Here is a 19364-nt window from a genome sequence, read left to right as displayed (position 1 = left end):
CAATTAAATGCTGCAAGAATAAAGGATTTTATATCGTGCAAAAACAACAAAAAAAGCCATCAGGTTCATAATTGAACTCCATGGTATGAAATCGGCCAGAAGTAAATATCACACCCAAAAGAAGATACCGTGTGCCCTGGTGTGTGGTGGTCAGAGGACCGTGTTGCCTGCACCCCATTTGTTTTAGGTGTGGAGGTCTGCTGCACCCTGGTTTTCAGCCCAGCCTCTTCCCCTCGCCTGTGCATACTCTGGGCGGTGGTAGGCACTTCCTGTTTCTATTTGAGAACTGTGTGTGCACACCTGGACACCGGGCTAGGCAGGGCGGTGTAGCGACACAGAAGAATCAGAACCATGGTCCAGGTAGAAACAAGATGCTGTGGGCCTCAAGGCACCAGGGACTGCTGTGGACAGATCGCTGTCTGGTCTCCAGGTGACCCTGAACTTGGCCTGGGCAAGAGCACAGGGAGGCCCTGGAAGGCTTTGTCTCAGGGACTCTCCACCTCTGTCCCCCAAAGTTGCTGTTTGGATACAACATCTGGAAGCTCGGATGGGTTGCAGTCTTCCCCCCCTCCCTACCCCCCACACTTGGGGCACAGCCACATCAGTGATGCATGTCACCCCAGTTATTGCGTGTCTTCTGGAACGGGTCCGAGCGGTACCTCTGGTCTCCGTTCAAGTCTGTTTGGACATCATGAACCTGATTTTTCAAAAGAACCTTGAGAACATTGGAGTTTAAGGTCATGTTTGCTTGGCAGAATAGGGCTTTTAGTTTGGAAAGGGTAAAAAAAAAGCAGAAAGGGCATTTTGGATACAAAATAGCTCTTTAAAACAGCATTTTGATGAGTTAAGTATAAATAAATCAGAAACACACGGATTTCATTTCCTTTAAAATACCCGCAGGCTCAAACACTAGCAGGAAAACTGCCTGGCGAGGGGTGGTTTGGGATTTTGACAAACCCAAATATTTTGGAGAGGTTTCTGAGCTCTTTGCACCCGGGTCTCCTGTCAGCCCTGCCTTTTGAATGTGCTGTGTGGATGGCTCTTAGCTGCCTTGCAAGGGCAGGGCTGGTGCCCGGAGGGGAAACAGACCTCACTTACTGCCCTCTGGGCATGTATCCTGTCTCCACAGATGAACCCAAATGTGTTGGCTAGGCGGGCATTCATGGGTGGGTGTGGGCACAGACGTGAAAACACATCGCAAATAAGGACTCAGGCTTCATAACTTCAAGGATTCTAGCTTTGTTTTGCATAGAAAGGAGATGCATGCACTTGTACACGTGGGAAGCCTACTCAGAGAAGGAAGGTGCAGCTCTGTGTCTCCTGTCCTCCCTCAGTGGAGGACATCAGTGGTCGCTGGCCCCATGCCCCAACATCCGGGCTCCAGGTGGGGACAGAGCTCTGCCCCAGACGTGTACAATCACAGGAACGCAGCCCTGCCACGACAGCGGCCAGACAGCCAGGTGTGCGGGCACAGTGTCGGCGCAGGCACGGCGTGCCGTGTCCACCCCCGTGGGAACAGATCCGACTGCGTAGGGCCGATTTGCCTTCGTCTGTGCTGCTGGTGATCAAGCAAACCCAGGCTTGACTTGAGGAGAGTGGACAGGGCAACCCAGATCCGTGATCTCTCCTGATTGCTGGGCTCATCTGTAACCCCAGCTACTCACAAGGCTAGGGCTGAGATCTCGGATTGGCCAGCCCAGGCAGACAAATCTGACTCATCTCCTCCTAACCAGCCAAAGGCTGGAACTCCAGCCTTGTCAGAAAAGCTGAGGGACAGCACCCAGGCCCCGAGTTCAAGCCCCAGTACCAGTACCCGAAAACAAAAGCTATGAATCATGCTAGTAGCTAGGGCACCCATAGGTGAGCTATGACGGGGAGCCGTGGCCTTGCATGAGGACAGTGACTTCCCAGAACTCTGATCTGCCCAGAGGTGCTGAGGAAGTCATCCAGACTTCCATGGGACTTGCTCTACCGTTTCCCAGACTCGTCCAGGAATGCGAGGCCTCTCCGTCGGCGTGTGGGGTGCAGTGTGGGATCGGGCAGGCGAGATTTCAGCACGGTGATTCATGTGGTCCTCTACTGGGGACCAGGGCGGTGAGGGGGAAGTGGCTACAAAATCCTCCCAGCATCCCCACGCTCCCCCGGGGGGCGCAGCCCCAGGCCGCTGTCCCATCTGCAGCATCTGGCCCCACGGTGGCCAGCTCTGTGCCTCTGCCATGTAACTGCTGGCTCAGAGACATAAACAGAAGTGCCCTTTGGCAAGGCTGGCCCGGGGCATCCTTCCCCCGCAATGTTCCTTTTGGCAACTGATTAGAAAAGAAAAGCTTGCAATCAATACCCAAAGTTGGATTTTGAGATTTTCTGCAGAATTGGGCTTGGAGCACTTAATAACAAGGTTCCTCACTGTCCTCAGCCTCTAAATTTATAATGAAAATAAATATTTCCCCTTTCTGATGTGGAAGGCCGTGCCAGCTGCAGAGGCAAAAGGAAGCAATTGGATCTGCTTAAATGCCACAAGCATAAACCCCTGCTCATCTTAGCGAGACCCGGTCCCTTCGTGGGGGACCCAAGGGACGAGAACATTCCGCCTAATCTCCGACCACTTCTCCTAATTGTACAGTGTTACGCGTTAATCAGCATCCAATGCCTGTTCTCTTTAAGACCAAGACAGAACAAAGCCTCAAATTACTAATTACACAAATACAGTGTCTTTTGCTAATTGGATTGGTTAATGTTAGTTCATAAAGCTCTTTAAGGATCGGCAATGTGGTATGAAAGGGGCAATTCATACGTTTAATAACAGGCTAATAACCGTCAGCCGTCGTCCTGTGTGGGGAACGCGTGTGCTCTCTCCAGCTCTTTGCATGTCTGTTACAAATTAATGCCTTCGTGGGAGCCAAAATGGGTGTGCCAAACCCTCGTCTCCTACCACTTTTATCCTCACCTTGCCCTGGCCTGCGAGCCTCAGAGCGCATGCGGGCACACGCCTGGTGGCCTCCCAGGAAAGACGAAGCCCGATTATTTCTATTATTTATGAAAGGGCCTTTGGCTGGATGATTAGGGACAGGACCCAGAGTCCTGCCTCCTTGTCCCGAGGCCACAGGCTTAGCTGTTTTACTCAGTGACCCCGGGCCAGCTCCTTGACCTTCGCAGACCTCCGTCAACTCAGCTGGAAAATTGGGTGAAAAGACTGTGATGTCTCTCCACCATGGAGTCACCAGCTACACTGACTGGAGAGGCTCTGTGGCGGCAGAATTGTGCCGCCCCGGGGCAGGCAGCGGCAGGACTGGGGATGCTGTCTTTCTCTCAAGTGCCCAGTGACCAAAGGACGTGGGGGCCTGGAATGTGGTTGGTGAAAGGGAAACACGCAGCCTCTCGCTAGAGCTCCCCCCCCCCACCGTTCTACACTCTCACCCCAAACACTTTCCATGATTCCACAAGGTGGCGAATCCCACGGCAAAATCGTCTCCAGTACCCGATTCTCCGAGACAGAGCTTGCTCCTCAGTCAGAGCTCAAGTGGGGTGGGGGTGGGTGCTAGAAAGTGGCTGCCATGAGGCTTGGGTCTCATCCCCAGTGTCACTGATCAGCTAGAACAGGTGGGGACCGCACCTGAGCCACAGGTTTGTCCCTCCCCCGAGTTTCTGTCTTCAGTTGTGTGTTGCTTGCAATATCCTAGCTTTCACTGCCTTGCCTGACCTGAGACCATTCCGTGGGGAAGGTCTTCTGGACAATAAGAAGTGCCCATTCACCTCCAGGCCACGTAGTCAACCACAGACTCTGATGTGCTTTGCAGAGGTGGTCCCTTCTCTAGCGTCACCAGCCTGGAAAAGCACAGCTTGTCTTCTGGGGAGAAGAGCTGGCCGGTAGTGGGATGTAGAGATGCTTGGTGTTGAGGAAAGAACGCCCCCCGTGTGAGGCATCCCAAGCTCTGCTTTGATTGTTCAGGGCTGAATCTGCAGCTCTTGGGCAGCCCCCGCCCCGCCCCTGCCCGAGAACATTCAGTGATGTGCAGACAGCCCCCCTACATAACGATGGTCCTGCTTTGAAACTGACTTTACAGGCACGCAGAAGCTATGTGCATGCAGTAGAGACTGCACTTGGGGTCTGGGCTGGAGGTCTGGGCTGTGATTCTCTCACAACTCTCGGTATCCACAGCTCCCAGAAAGCCACATGATCACCTATTCACCGGGGGCCGGTGGGGAAGCTGACCCCTGCGCTTGCTGTGCCGCTGGGCAGCAAGCCAGGGTAGGGCGGATGGTGGACAACCGCCCCCCCCCCCAAGTCAGGAAGTGTCTGTACCGCAACGCCCTTTAATGTCCCCATTAAATCCCATCAGACAAGCGATGGTGGTTCTGGAGGAAAGGGGTGTGTCACACCACTCCAGGTAACACTGTTCTTTCCTGGGGCTGAAAGGGTCCAGGTGCCGGGGCACAGGGGGTGGGGGGATGTTAGGGCCACGAGACAAGTTCAAGATGGACTTCAGTGAGAGCCTAGAGTGGGTAGTCGCTTCCCACTGCATCCTGAGGATGGAGGAGGTGAAGCTGGCCCACCCTGGAGCCACTGGCCAGGTGTGGCCACCTCAGCTTAAAAGCCTGTGCTGTCCTGATAACCTCCAGCCTTCACCCGCTGCCCAGCCTAGGGCAGCTCTGTGTCTTAGCCAGTGTCAGTCTCTGCTCATCTACCCTCACTCTCAACCTGGATCTTCGAGCTGAGCTCTTCTTCCTCTCCTCTCCCCTCCTCTCCTCTCCTCTCCCTCTTCTTCTCCTCCCCTCCCCTCTCCTCTCCTCTCCCTCTCTCCTTCCCCTCCTCTCCCCACCTACCACCTCTCTTCCCACCATCCTTTCCAGGCTCTTACACTGTTATCTGAGCATCCATCAGCATTCTTCTCAATCCTTGGGAAAAGAAGACAAATTATTGCTGCCAAACTGACTCTCCCAGCTCCCGGGGAAGGTTTAACACATAAGAGTCTCTCCCCTCTTGGAGTAGAGACCTTTCAGGCTCAGGTGCCTCCATGTGTGTGGAGAGGACTCTCTGCAGGTAGCTGGTGGAGGCACTGTGGCAATGACTGGCAATCCGGGAGGGTGGAAGCATGGGGCTCACACATGGCTGGTGCCCTGGGGTCCCTCCTGTGCCCCCCAGGGCCAGGGAAACATGCCCTCTCTTGCCCTGGACCTCGCTTCCTGTAGACAGATAGCGATCCTGCCATGCTGGCTGACAGCTGCTCAGCACACACACACACACACACACCCCATGCAGGCCAGCACCCCTCCTGAGGGGTGAAGCAGAAGCCCACCCAGCCACCTCGTTTCCAAACACCTTGTCCACCTCAAGGTCTTCAAATGAAGTCACTCATTCCAACTCTCTGTTCTGACTCTGGCAGCTGTAAACCAGTGGAGAGGGAAGAGGGGAGAGGGGAGAAGGGACAGGGGAGAGGGGAGAGGGGAGAGGGGAGAGGGGGGAGTCTATCAAAACAGAAAGAGCAAGGAGGTCAGCTGTGTGTGGGGGGGGGGCAGTGGGCAGTAGGTGGAACAGCCTGGGGGGACAAGGTGAAGCCACCCGAGCTTTCAGAATCTTCCGCAGAGCAGTGCCCACGGTTGTGCCTTGGTCACACGTCAGGAGCAGGGAAAGGTGACACTGAGTGAAAGTCATTCTCCACACGGAAGCCAGGACAGAATGCAAGCACTGGGGGTGTCTGGGGTCCGTGTTGATGCTCTCGCCGTGGCCTGGGCAGAACGTGGGCCCCTGCCACTGTCCCTGGACCCCTCACAGGGTCACCATGTCAGGGCATCCAGCGGGCGCTGAAGCCAGGGGTCTTGAAGAGACAGATCTACCCCAGAGCCCCTTCCTGCTACCCCCTGACACCCCAGGTAGTTCTCCAGTGAGAGTGGCAAGGGGGTCTATGAGGAGAACATTCCAGATGCTCAAGTGCTACCACAACATCCCTGAAGCCTGCAAACAGCAGCCAAGACCCCCAGCCTCCTGATTGCACCACCAAGGCCAGGCGCTCACCGGCACCTGCCTGTCTGCCACCAGAGCTGCCCTGGGAAGGAGAGGCCCTCGCTCACCACCTCAGAGGAGCCACACGGCCCCGGCGAGGGGAGCCACCAGGGCCCCACGCAGCGCTGCCACACTGGCTGTCTGACCCTCCCCTCCCACCTGCCCAGGCACTGGGGTTACGCATGCTGGGAGTTTTGCCTTTGCTGTGTAGTCTCAGGAGCACTGTGGACGGGGGTCCTGGGAGACGAGGCCAGGGAAGCCCCGGCCTGCTTCAGGTTGCAGCTGGACCACCCAGAGCTCTTCCGTCTCGTCTCTCCTTTGAGGAATGGTGCGTCTGCTCTGGACCTTGTCTACGCAGCACTGACCACGTGCCTCTATCCTCGCACCACTGTCCACACTTCCACACGCTGCCGTCCACACACCGCCGTCCAGGCACCGCTGCCAATGGCCATGCTCTTTGCTTATTTTTTTAAATGGACCTTTAAAAGTGAAAACAAGCCAGGCCCCGGTGGCCCGTGCCTGGAATCCTGGCTACCCGGGGCTGAGAGCGGACTGGCGCAGCATAGCTCAAAGCCACCCTGGACAAGGAAGTTTATGAAATGCTTGTCTTCAATTTACAGCCGAAAGCCAACAGCAGAGGTGTGCTTTAAGAGGTGGAGCATCGAGATTAAGGGGCAGGGTCCTGGGCCCTGAGCAACAACAGAAGGTGAAAGCCACCACCCATACCAAAGCCCGTGGTGGCATGGGGTAGGCCGGGGCAAGAGACCTACTACCCACCATCACCAGATGCTGAGGCTCCAGGATGGCTGCAGGATCCAGTCCAACCTAACTCTGCAGGGGCCGTCGGTCGACAGGCCCTGGCAGCCCCAGAAAGTAGGCGTATCTTTCGGGACGCAATTCCAAGTTTCAAAATGCAGGACTGGTCAGCAGGGCCTGGCTGCCGTTGGCTTGTTGCTCACCATCTCCGGCCGCATGGACTCGTCGGCCAGGGCCTCTCCTCCTGTCCGACTGCAGGGGCTTGAGTCTGCTGGGCTGGCCAGCGCGGCTGTCCCCATGTGAGTCGTGTGCCCGAAGGACCAGCGTCCCTTGCCCCTGTCCTGCAGCCTCCCCTAGCTCTGTGAGGCCTGCTGAGGAAAGAAGGTCGAATCCATAGTGGCACTGGCCTGTCTGGATGCCCAAGAGCACCCCTGAGGGCAGAGGGCCATGAGCCCGGGGCTCAGCCAGGCCAGGCAGCGCTGCAGCTCTGCAGCGTCTCCAGGGCACTGTGCCCTGCACTCCCAGTCAGCTGCTGAACTCACGGGCCCTGAGAGGGCAGGAGCGGGGTGTGTGGGAACCAGAAGAGGGAGTGGTACCAAGGTAGTGCCCCCTGCCCATCTCACCTGCCCGTCTGGACCGGGGAAGGGGGCCTTCTGGAATTCTCCAGCTGTCTCAGATCGCTGTGGAGTCCCTCAACCCCTCTGTAATAGGGTCCCCTTAGGAAAGGGTGCATTGTTGCTTGGTGGCTCTCTTCCTCCCACCGCACTCGTGCGTGGGGGTCTCAAGTGAGCGCCACAGCTGTGGCCAAATCCGAGGCCCCCAGGACCATGCTGTGCTGTCCTCTTCCGGTACAGCATTTGTGGGAGGGAAAGCAAAGTTCCTTTGGTTTCCCACCCACCACCTCTCCCTTCTACAGAGGCCAAAAATATCAGCCCAGCGTATGCCTTGCAGAGCTGGCTGTGTCAGGTTGGCAAAGTCGCTCCATGTCTGAGCCTCAGCATTGTCTGAGGCAGAGGAAGGATGCCGTGGATTTTCGGATGGTTCTGAAGATTGCTTTGCTACAGTCAGGAATAGAAACAAGCAGGGCTCCCGCTTGCAAGTTTGCAGAATGCGAAAGCCCAATAGTTGCAAGTGTGGGAGGGAGCAGGGTAAATGTCCTGTGAGGGGAGTCAGGCAGGGCTGCCTTAGTCCAGAGGAGTCATTGTCCCCCAGAAAGTGCCACCTGCCATAGTGAAGGGGGAGAAAATTCCTGTTTGTTTGGAATGTGAAGAGAAGCACCAAGCCCCAACAAGAGGGCTTCTAAGTCCCAACACCCAGGAGAGCCCAAATCCTGGGAGCTGAGACCCCGAGGCTCAGGACTTTCAAATCTGTGTGTGACAGAGACGCTGTCACCAGGAGATCTATGTCCCCTTTTTATCCACTTATGTTTATTAAAGATCACCCTAACAACAAGTTATCAATAAACAGGGGCAGGCAGAGGTACATTAATATAATCCTATCGATAGCAAGGTTATTTCTATAACTAAAAAGGGCTGGGAATGAAAGATAAATGTTCCTGCAGAGCCAATCACTGACACAGTGATTTACCTCTCCCAGAGGAAAGCAAGGTGCCCCGGGAGCAGCGGGGTTCCAGGTTCACAGGGCTGTGGCGGGGCTCCTTGGGCTGTCTTGGGGGACGCCCAGGGTGCCTCTGGCAGCACAGCCCTTCACTGGGCAGGGATGACAGCGGGCTTCTCAGTGCCCCGTTCGTGGTGGTGAGGGTAAGGGTGAGACGCACAGGGGCTTTCAGAAGCCATGTGGGGTCTGGAAGGGGACATTTCAGTTGTGAATCTGGGTGTGCGATTGGCAGAGCCTGGGGTGGGGTCAAGCAGCTGGGGACATGTGTGTGAGTGACACCAAGAAGGCTTGTCCTGGCCAGAGTGCCGGTCCAGCATGTGAGCCCACGTCCATGCTCACCGTGAGAGGACGTGGAAGAAGAAAGAGGAAAGGAAGAGCGAGGGGGAAGGAGGAAGGGAAGGCGAAAGGGAGAGAGAGAGGGGGAAAGAGGGTGGGAATTAGAGAATGGAGGAAAATAGGAAGGAAAGAAGGAAATATTGGTATATTTCTTCTGGGACACGCAAGGCCTCAGTGTCCATTGTCTTACTCATCCACGCTGGCCTCGTGGAAGTGGTAAGAACTCTCTACCACCCCTGTGCTGCGCTCTGCCTCTGCGCTGCCGCTTTAGACACTCTCAACGAGCACCTAATACTGTATTTGTCCCAGACAACTCAGGCCGCCACTCCTCAGGGATGCCCACGTTGATCTTGTACTGAATGGCTCACCCTTCATAAGAGGGCAGACCCTCTTTAAGGGTCCTAAGCCACAAACCAGGCCGGTGTGGCAGTGGGGACGCGTCCCCTTGTCTAAAGGAAGCACGAGAGCATTCTGCGATCAGTGGTCCCTCTGTGGTATGGCCAGAACATCGCGTGACACCCGCAGTGCGGCCCTGGACCCCCAGAGTGACTGCTGAGCTCTGGACTGTCATCCCTGCGTGCAGACCAGGCTGGGGCCCTTCACAGCTGCAGCCTTCCGCAGCGCTGGCATTGGGCTGGGTCTGGCTCGACTGCGTGCTGCAGAGTTTATGGTGGCATCCTGGAGACCCGACCAGTGCTCGGGGCAGTGTTCTGAGGAGCAGCCCGAGGGGCGTCTGTGGCCTGCTCCCTCTCCACCCCTGGGGTCAGCTCTCCTCCAGGGGAGACCCAGCCACAGGAATTCTGTGCTCTCCTGCCTTGATTCTTCTGCGTCAGGGTTGAGAAGTGTCGGAAAGGGAGAGAGGAGCAGGGGTTCAGCGGGGTCAGGGGACAAGGTTGCCTTCTGCTTGTTTGGAATCTCCAGCTCTCACGCAGTCACAGGAGTGTTGTGTGTCCATCCTATGACCACTGAGCCTGGTGGCAGGGCCTGCTACCTCCAGAGGCTCCTGGTCATTCCCAGTTCTCAGCACCTCTCTCCAGAGCCCAGTTCCTTCACAGGACGCTCTGGGACCAGACCAGGCAAGCCAAGCCCCCTGCCCAGCTCCTCCTGCAGGCTGGGAAGCCAGGCTCTTCCCAGAGCCGTCTGTGGGAGGCCGACAGAGTGGCGAGCACTTCCTCTGATGCCGAAAGCGATGGCCTGTCACGAGCCATCGATACAGGATGCCATGTGGTCGTCTGCTCTCAGGATTAACACATACTTCCTTGGGGACATCCATCTTCAGGGCGTGGAAGGAGGTAGATGTCCGCTGAGGGCCTAGCGGGACCCTCGACATTCCCCATCCTTGGCAATAAGAAGCCTGGAGAACGCCTGACCCCTGTCCCAGCCCTCAGCTGCCTGGTTGGGGCTGCTGACTCTTGTCCCCGCCCCTAGAGGGGCTGCCCTTCCCGCCTGCCAGCCTTGCTCACCAGACTCCCTGCCAGCTGCCCCTTCCAGGGCCACTGCACCGGCCGGTGTTCAGTGAAGCTCCCCACCTTTTAACTCTGACAGATCTGGAGAAAAGGCTCTGTGGGGCCAAGATGACAGGGGCCAGGGTCTCCAAAAGCCTCATCTGCTGAGCCAGCCCTAAGCTGAGCTGATCCTAGATTCCCATCTTGCAAGATCTGAGCAGGCCTGGCGGGAGCTGAGACCCAGAGGTGCATCCTGCATGCAGGTTGGGCCCCCCTGGTCCACGTTCGGGTGGAGAACTGAATTCCGCCTGGGGCAGGGGAGCCTTGCTGAGGGAGGGGCTGAGCTGGGCAGACCTGGGAGTGCTCCTCAGGGTAAGGTGCAGCTTGGGGCTGGGGCATCTAGAGATAGCACGAATCCTTGCAGTGCACCCTCAGATGGTAAGCGCAGGGCAGCCCAGGTGCAGGCCCCTCCTGCCATGCCACAGGACAGTCAAGGTCGTGACAAGGTTACTTTGCCTGTGGATTTTGTACACCACGGGGAGCAGAGGAGGAAACCTGGGAGAGGCTGGATGGTCAGCTAGGGAGGGTGGGCAAGGTGTGGCAGAGACACATGGCCAGAAGGCTTCCCACAGCCACCATTCTCCAGGGGCCTCAATGACTTCTGGGTCAAGGACTAAATGTGCCAGCTTCCTGGGCTGGGTGTGTGTCTGGCTGATGGATTCGTGTGGAGGCAGGGGCGTGGCACGTATACCCAGAGCCACCGTCTTTTTGTCTCTCCCGATCCTTCATCAGAGAGATGCAGTGTTGCCATAGGAACATGGATCTGGTAGATGCTGGGTGACCCCAGGTCAGAGGCCAAGGCTGGTTCACACCTTGATGCTTCACTCTCCCCCGCCCCGACACACACACCACAAAAGGGGGCTGTCCAGGCCTGCTCCCCACCTGAGCCACCTCACCTTGGACTCTTGGAGGACCCTTTACCTCAGCCTGGACCCCAGGTCCACCTAGACAGCTGGGCAGATACAGTAACGGTTGCTTCACCTTCTTTGAGCCTCTTCCTTCTCTGTAGAGAGGGGCGGACACAGCCCTCCTCCAGCTATGTGTTCTGAGCTTTAAATGCAGGATGGGAGCCATGTGTGGGATGTCCCAGCCCGTGGCCCTTCATCATGGGTGGATGGACCTCTTACACATCTGGCAGCCTGGCGCTGTGCTGCTGGCAAACCCAGGCAGGTTCCAGGGGATGGGGAGTCGGTGGGCCCCGCCAGGGGTCACCACAGCACACCCACACATCAAGCAAGAGGAAAGACACCCCACCCACGCCTCTCAGCAAACCTGCCAGCCAGAACCACCCAGGGACCAGAATGTACTTGAACCCGCCCACCCTTCCTCTCTGCCCCACACCTCTGCCGTCTTCCTGTCAGGGTCCTTCTCCCCTTCTCCCCCCAGCCCTCAGTGTTATTCAAACACCTCAGCCCTTTGGTGGCCTTCCAAACAAGCACTCCTTTGTGTCCCGGGCTGTGGCTTGGTTTCCGCTCCACCCTCGCCAGCTCCCTGCTGGACCCCACTCACCCCCATGCACCCCTGCCTCAGGGGACGCCCAGGGGCTTGCCCTGCTCCCTCCCCTAGACTTCTCTCTTCTTTATGGTATCCTTGCACTGTAGCTTCTGCCCCACACTCTCGAGGCTGGCATGTGTACCACCTTGGTGTTTTACTCAATGTCTCCATGGCTCTATGAGGCAGGATAGACAAAAGGCACTCAATGACTGTATGGCATGAGGAGAGAAGGAAGTGGACTGAGAAAAGACAGGGACTGGAACCTGGAAATGCCTGCCTGCCTGCCTGCCTGCCTGCCTGCCTGCCTGCCTGCCTCCCTCCCTCCCTCCCTCCCTCCCTCCCTCCCTTCCTTCCTTCCATCCTTCCGCAGGCAGCTGCTGCAGGCTCTGGACAGTGGACCTGGGTAAAGGAAGGCACTCTCGGGAGGGGAGTTGCCAGTGGACATGGTGTTCTTGGAACATCCAGGGCAAGCAAACCATGCCCAGCTCTGGATCTGCAATGCCGCCCTGACTGGGCAGGCAGGACAAGCCCAATTCCGAGGAGAAGCCTTTGGGCATTTGACTGAAGTCTGCCAGCCCTCCGTGAGTGAGCTCTTGCCACGAGATCCAGGCAGAAGGCCCTGGCACAGCTCAGACTGGCTAGAGAGGTGACACCCACCCATCTCTACCTCAGTGGGGAGCTCGGTACCACAGGGGTGGGGCATGTGGGGAAAGCAGACCACACCTACAGCTGTCTTCCAGGGCCTGGAGGCAGAGCTGCCTGGGGTCTCCAGTCGGCCAAACAAAGAGGCTTTAGAAGGTTAAATGGGTGAATGAACGCATTCACCCAGGGCGGGCCCTCTGTGCCACACACCCATGTGGGGTTCTCTGTAGGGGACCCTGACTCTGGGGTCTGAAGTGGGAGGCTCAGAAAGGCCCCTGGGCAGGGCGGGGAGGGAGGGGGCAGAGCACATAAACAGGAGGGGCGACGGCTGCCCAGTCGGTCCTCACGGCGCACATACTCCACTGTGTCAATATTTTTCTTAGGAGTGCAGAGACAGCCCCCTTTCATTGGACAGCTCTCACTTGAAAGAACTGAGAAGTATCTGTTTAGGTATGAAAAGCTAAAAATGGTGTCCACGGTTCTTAAAAAAATCATTTCTGCAGCTCAAACATAGCCTAGCTGATTTTTTTTTAAATGCAGAAAATAAATAAATATGACCTGGCTCCCAGTGGAGAGCTCAAGAGTTTGTGTCAACACGATTGGAGCCTTTGCACTGGTCTGGGTCTCGGGCCTCAGTGCCTCGGGCCTCGGGACCTTGCATGGCTCTGCGAGGGCTGCCAGTGGCCGGCCACCCCGCTCTGCTTGTCTCTACTTCGACCAGCCCTTCTGCCCCCTGGGGCGTGGGGAGAGCCCTTCTCCTGGGGCAGCCCAGCCATGCCAGGTGTGGAAAGCTTTCCGATAGGAGAGGTGTGCCGCTGCTTTCTGTCCAGCAGCCCGTGATCCTCCAGGGGCCCAGACTCCAGCGTGGCCCCGTGTTTAGCAGCAGCCTGACCTTTGCCCTGTGCAGTCCACTGCCCCAGCTCAGTCGGCTTGCAGCCAGGGCTTTGTCAGTTGGGTATAAAATGCTCACAGAAGGGCAGACCACAGCTAACCCCTCTCAGGACAAACAGGTCACCTGTGCTGTCCAGAGTGGTCTGCTCAGACGCGCTCCCGTAGAAGCCTCGGTGCCTCATGGCCCACAGCTTGCCCCAGGTCAGCGAGTGACACTCAGAGCCAGCAGAGTCCTTGTGGGGTCTCTACGAGCCCTGCCTCCTATAGCAGCTCTCAGTGCCTGCAGAAAGCCCAGCCCCGTCTACCTACCCAGAAGGCCTGGCAATCTACTTCCAGCAGGTTCTAAGCTCACATGCGTGTCTTTAGGTGCAAAGAAATGATTTCAGAAATGGATACTGAATGTATATAGGTTAAAGTTAAGCTCAAAGGCCAGGAGGAAAAAGGTGGACCAATCAGATCTTTGGGGACCCTATGGGACAGAACAGGCTTGCCCACCGAAGGCTGGCCTGGGTAGACACCGTGCACTGGCCTTTATCCGCTCTCCTCTGCTTTCCGTGGCTTGAGGCCAGGGCTTAGTCTGTATTTCCTTCAGTCGTCTGTGAAGAGTGGAATCCTTCTGGGATTTATCAGTGACATGAAACAGAAATCTGATCCTCTTGGGAATATGCCAGCACTCCAGAGCTGTGGGAATATGAGATCGTATATGTGCACACGTGTGACCATGTATACATGTATGCATGTACAAGCACGTGTGCTGATGTGCATGTGTGGGTGTTTCCTGTGTATGTGCCTAGGAATGCTTGTGTGCATTCCTGTGCACACATGTACCTGTGTGTGGGGGTTGGTACGCGTGTGTGAGCATCTGCACATGCGTGTGTGTGCATGTGTCTCTGTGTGTGATTGTATGTCTATTCTTCACTGACTTCTTGGAGAACAGAGAGTATTTATTTTAAGAGTCAAAAAAGATGTTTTGACCAACCCCACTTAGCTAAGTGCTGGCACTGTTACGCCAAAGAGAAGCTAAATGCTGGAGGTCAACCTCGCTTTTTTGGCTAAAATGCTCAATCAAAACACACCTAATACTTCTGCTGGGGTGCGGAGATGAATCTGCAAGCCTGGCAGCCACTGCCAGCAGTGGACGAGCCAGTGTGCATGTGCCGAGGCCAGGCTGTGAAAGAAAGAGGGTTTTCAGTAAAGCCGCGGCCGGGCCAGGGAGGAAGCCAAGGCCCAGAGGCTTCAAGTGCGCCCGGCGGTTTCTCCACCCAAGGTCAGCAGCGGGTGAGGAGGCCGAGTTAATACTATTCATACCTGCCAAGGCAGCTATTCAACAGGGGCAGGCAGTTCCCGAGCAGGGCTCCAACCTGCCTCGAGGGGGCCGCTTCTCTCTGCGGTCCTCAGGCACGGGCTCCTGTGATGGGGGGAAGCTGGGCCACACTCTTCCTCACTTCCTCATGTCCCCTGTGGTTCACAGGGTGCCCAGTACAGCTTCCTTGATTGACAGCCCACAGTCCAAACCCCAGCCAGGCAACCCCTGAGGGAAGCAAGGAGCCAGAGGCTGGCATGCAGGCCATCTGAGGAAGGTCCAGCAGGCCCAGGCTGGCATCTGTGGGTGCCCCAGGGGTTCTGACATGACCCTACAGCTGTCCATGGACTACAGGGCTAGGGGCCTCCACCTGTCCAGCTCTGATTGGAAGGAGCCACCCTGAAAATGTCCAACCAGAGGCCGCCAAATGCTTTCTCCTGGCCAATAGCCAACACCATGGCAGCCCTGCCTCAGAGCACGTGTCTGGGTGCTAATGGTGCCTGTGCAGCCTCTCGAGGCTCCAGCAATGTACCGAGCACTGTGGTCAGGACTGACCACAGCCAGATCAAAGCTCTAGGGGAGGACCCAGCCGCCCTGCCCCTCCAGGTGCTGGTACCGGGGGCCCCTGGTTAGTGACCGTGTGGCTCCTGTCTCAGCCTCCGTCTTCACACAGCCATCTCCTCTGTGTCCATCTCCTCCTCCCCCTCTTCCTCCTCTCCCTCTCCCTCTCCTCTTCCTCTTCCTCCTCCCTCCCCTTCTCCTTCTCCTTCTTCATCTTCCTCTTCCTATGCCAGTCCTGGGGCTTGAACTCAGGGCCTGGGCACTGCTCCTGAGCTTTCTTTGCTCAAGTCTAATGTTCTACCACTTGAGCCACAGCTCCACTTCTGACTTTCGGGTGCTTAATTAGAAATAAGAGCCTGATAGACTTTCCTGGCCTGGGTTGCTTTGAACTGTGATCCTGGGACCTCATTCTCCTTAGTAGCTAGGATTACAGATGTGAGCCATGGCATCGACTCTTTCTCTCCTTTCACTTATAGTTGATGAAGAAATGTAAAATCTCTTATTGGTTAGAATTCCCAGCATTTGGAGGTCTGACTTCTTGTTACAATGGCTAAGTTAGGCAAATAAGCCGTGTCTGCAGTGCCATGTCTGAGGCGCCATGTTTGGGATACCACATCTGGAATACCGTGCCCAGGTCTCCTTGTCCCCTACTGTGACCATGGGGTCCACTGTGGTATAGTTTGAAGGGGAGGGAAAGAAAAACCTCTTGGATTCACCATTGCTTCTCACTTGGTTTTACTTTTCAACTATTAGTTTCAGTCTTGGTTTCTGGTCTTCTGAAAGCAACATTGCAGTTTATGTATGTGAATCTGTGTGCCACATTTCCAACCCAGAGGTGAAAAGTCCAGTGTCTGCAGCTAATTTGTCCGTTTGCTTATCTTGAGCACTCTGGGGCTGGTCCCTGACCTGCCACCCTGTGGAGTGGAGCTCAGTGGTTTTTAAGAGGAGATGCCAGGCGAAATGCCACAGCGGTCCAGAAGAGAGCCAAGGAAAGCTCTCGGAGGAAGCTGGGAAGGGAGGAAGAGGGAGGAAGGCCCAGTTGTCACACTTGCCCTGGGCGCTGTCCGGCCTCAGCCTCTACAGAGGAAAGTGCAGGGCCCCTGTGCTGCCCACAGCCCACGAGAGCCCATCGGTGCCCCTGGGCACTCTGTGACGCCTACCACAGCCCCGTTCTGCCTCGGCCTGAGAGCCTTGGGGAAAGCAGGTCCCTCTAAATGCCCTCCACAAAGACTGAGTGAGTCAGAATGCTGTGGCGTCCCCTGCCCTCCTCCTGTCCACTCCCAGCTCCTTGTTGCCTACCTCTCATCCACTCTCCCAGGACAGGGTTTGACTGGGTCCTGTCAAGTTCTGCTGCTCCCCTGAACGTACTGGAAGTCCTAGAGGGTAGGTGGACACTCCCCACTGTCCACCCCGCCCCTCCCCACCCCAGCTACACAAACACAGGGTAAGTTACCGCAAGCACACTTGCTGGTGGACCCGGAGGACAGCAGTCTGCTCCCCATTTCTGTGTCTCCCTGCATGCCATTGAATTGTTCAGTAGAACATAGGCAATGTGCCTGGAGATACCAACACACAGTCCCCACACAACTACCGAAGGGCTGGACCAGGATGGCCCCGTCCATGAAACAGGATCCAGGATGGCATCTGGAGGCTGCCCTGGGGGCACTTTCAGTGCTCAGCAAATGGGGGACCCCTGTTAGAACAAAGGGGCCCGTTATCAACAGAGCTCCTTATTTTGTACCTTGGAGAGGCAAGATCTCACAGCTTGCTGCAGAGGGCAATGGGATCTGCCCCCACCATCACCCCCACTGCATCCCAGGCTGGCATGGCATCCTTGCTAACTGGCCTCTTTTCAACTTTTTATTTTTTGCAGCAAATGCTGGCTGACACGGAGGTCTCCTCCCAAGAAGGCTGCATCAAAAAGGTAGGCAAGCAGTCTTCGTCTTCTCCCCTGCACCTTTGCAGAGCCCCAGCGGGATGGATGCCTGGGAGCGTTCAGGAGCCTCTAGGCTGCGAGAAGTGTGGGTTTGCTTGCTCTGCGAGGCCATGAGCAACGTGTGGCCTGGCGGGGCTGCCCTGGATGGTGGCTCAGGTGTGATTAGGAGGGCTCTTGTGTTTTTGAGAAGCAGGTGAGGTCACAGTGCAGAGCCACCCCGCTCTTGAGAACCCTGTGCCCGTGGGAATGCTTCAGGCCACGCGGTCACATAGAAATGACAGGAAGGCAGGTCATGTTGATTTAGCTATCTTCTCTGGATGCTCACTGAAGAGAATGTGGTGGTTGGAGCAGGGGGAGACACACAATTGTCTGCAGAGTCAACAAAGCCTTTGCGGCACTCAGAGCTTCCAGAGAGGCTCAAGCATCACTTTAAATAATCAAACCATTGGGGAAAGAGAAAGCGGGAACTGGGCATTATCTACCACTTGGCTTGCTGGCTGGTGATGGGTAATAGTCAACAAACTCAAACCCCTATAGACTCGGAGAGAGACCAATGCAGGAGGAGGGCACCACGGGAGACACTGGGTACCTGTGTCCAGGGAGCAGGGAGAGGGGCTTGTTCCCAAATCAGCTCCAAAGCATCATGCCTGCTCACAGGGTAGAGCTCAGACCACCTGCATGTGTGCAGACACTCGCCAGTGCACACAGACAGACGGACACATGCAGGCACACGCTCCAAACACAGCTGATCTTGTGTTTAGGATTTCCCAGTCAAATAAGCAATGCCATCTTTGGGGCAGTGTGGCTCCACAGCAAAAGGAAACAGAGCCCAGCCACCTGTGACACTCAGGCCTCTGGGAGGCCAGGACCCCCTGGGTGGCCCACATGCCACCTGACTCTTCTCACACCTCACCTGGTACTTCTTGGGGTTGAGGTCAGGTCCTGGCCCTGCTCCTTCCCTCTTCCTCCCTCCCTCGCTCCTGCCTCTTTGAATGAGTTCTTAAGGCCATAGTGGGTTAGCTGGGATATAATTGTCTGGGTCACCAAGTTTATCTGGAAAAAATAGGGCAAGGGTTAGAAATAATATAACAAGTAGAGTGGAAAACAGGAGCCAGGAAGCAGCTCTCCTGTGTTTCAGGCCACGGCAGGTGCTTTCATTTCCTACCCTCCTGCCCTCTGGAGTAGTATTTTCACACACACATGTGCATACACACATGCAGACATGGAGCCAGGCCATGGGACACTTGGCCACACAGCCTTGCTGTGGCTGTGTCTCTTTACCTGTGTGTGGAAGAGCCGGGCTGGTAGGGGCACAGGGGAAACTCATGCTGTGTGGGCCAGGAGAACAAGGGTCAAGGCCAGAGGTGAAAGGTCAAGTTAAATTTCAAGGGCGGTGAAGAGGTAAGTCCTGGATGTGTTTAAGACAAAACAAAATAAAGTGGGGTGAGGACACACGTGGCCACTGACCTTGTGGGCGTGGCCACAGTCTTTGTGGGCGTGGCCACAATCCTTGTGGAGCCCTGAGTCCCGGTCTAACCAGGCCCTGGGTCACCTAGAGGCTACTCAGGGGTGAGGTGGGCTGCTGTGGAGAGCTGCCTGTGGGTGACCAGGGGTGACCCTGGGGCCAGGTACCTGCATGTAGCCACACAGGAAGGGAGGGTGTTTTTACTCAGCTTTGTGCCCTTGCAAAGCCCTTGAATTCCCACCCCCCGGCTGTGCTGAGGGTCTCAGGGAGACCCCTAGGCAGGCAGGCAGCTCTGAGCCCATGGGGAGGGTGTGTGGAGCTGGGGTCAGGCTGCCTCACCCATCGCTGCCAGAATCATCATCGTGGTCCTGCCTCTCTCCTGGTCTTGCCTTTCGGTTAGCAGAAAAGCCGGAGTGCTGTACACGCCGGTGTGGGGTGCCAGGGAGACACAGCCCTATCCGGGGGCTGTCCACCTGGTAAACAGAACGTCACTGAGGGCTAGGCATGACGTGCGGGGACACCAACTTGTTTGTTGCTACTGTAACTTCCTGCAAGGGACGAGTTCCATCACCTCGTGGTTCATTGGTTCCAGTGGCCTCATCCTAGCCACACATAGTACTTGCAATTGGGACCAGACGGGCAGGGCTGGTTAGCCCCCTGGGCGGTTTAACTGATGCCTCTGAGCTTTGTTCAGCCCTCAGGAAGGAGTATGTGTCCTGTTCTCTAGCTGGGTAGATGAACTGTAACAGACTTCATTAATTCTACCAGGGTCTGGACTGCCATGCAGAAAAGCCACGTTTTATGGGGAGGTCACCATCATAAAGTCTAAGTATCAGGCAGCAAGTTGTCCCAGAGGGTGC

At 56.3% G+C, this 19364-nt stretch overlaps 1 protein-coding gene across 1 annotated transcript in view; it reads left to right on the top strand.

The window, feature by feature from the left end:
• The window catches only part of Prdm16 (PR/SET domain 16), a 306684-nt gene that overhangs the window by 155676 nt on the left and 131644 nt on the right, over positions 1 to 19364 (top strand). Inside the window, exons 3-4 of the mRNA XM_090333935.1 lie at positions 16977 to 17027; positions 17230 to 17232. Coding sequence (XP_090190061.1) covers positions 16977 to 17027; positions 17230 to 17232 — 54 coding nt within the window. The remainder of the gene's footprint in view (positions 1 to 16976; positions 17028 to 17229; positions 17233 to 19364) is intronic.

This window comes from Megascapheus bottae, chromosome 6, assembly GCF_031878675.1.
Source record: "Megascapheus bottae isolate mThoBot1 chromosome 6, mThoBot2.hap1, whole genome shotgun sequence".
Lineage (NCBI taxonomy): Eukaryota > Metazoa > Chordata > Mammalia > Rodentia > Geomyidae > Megascapheus > Megascapheus bottae.
This window is presented reverse-complemented; position numbering and strand designations above follow the sequence as displayed.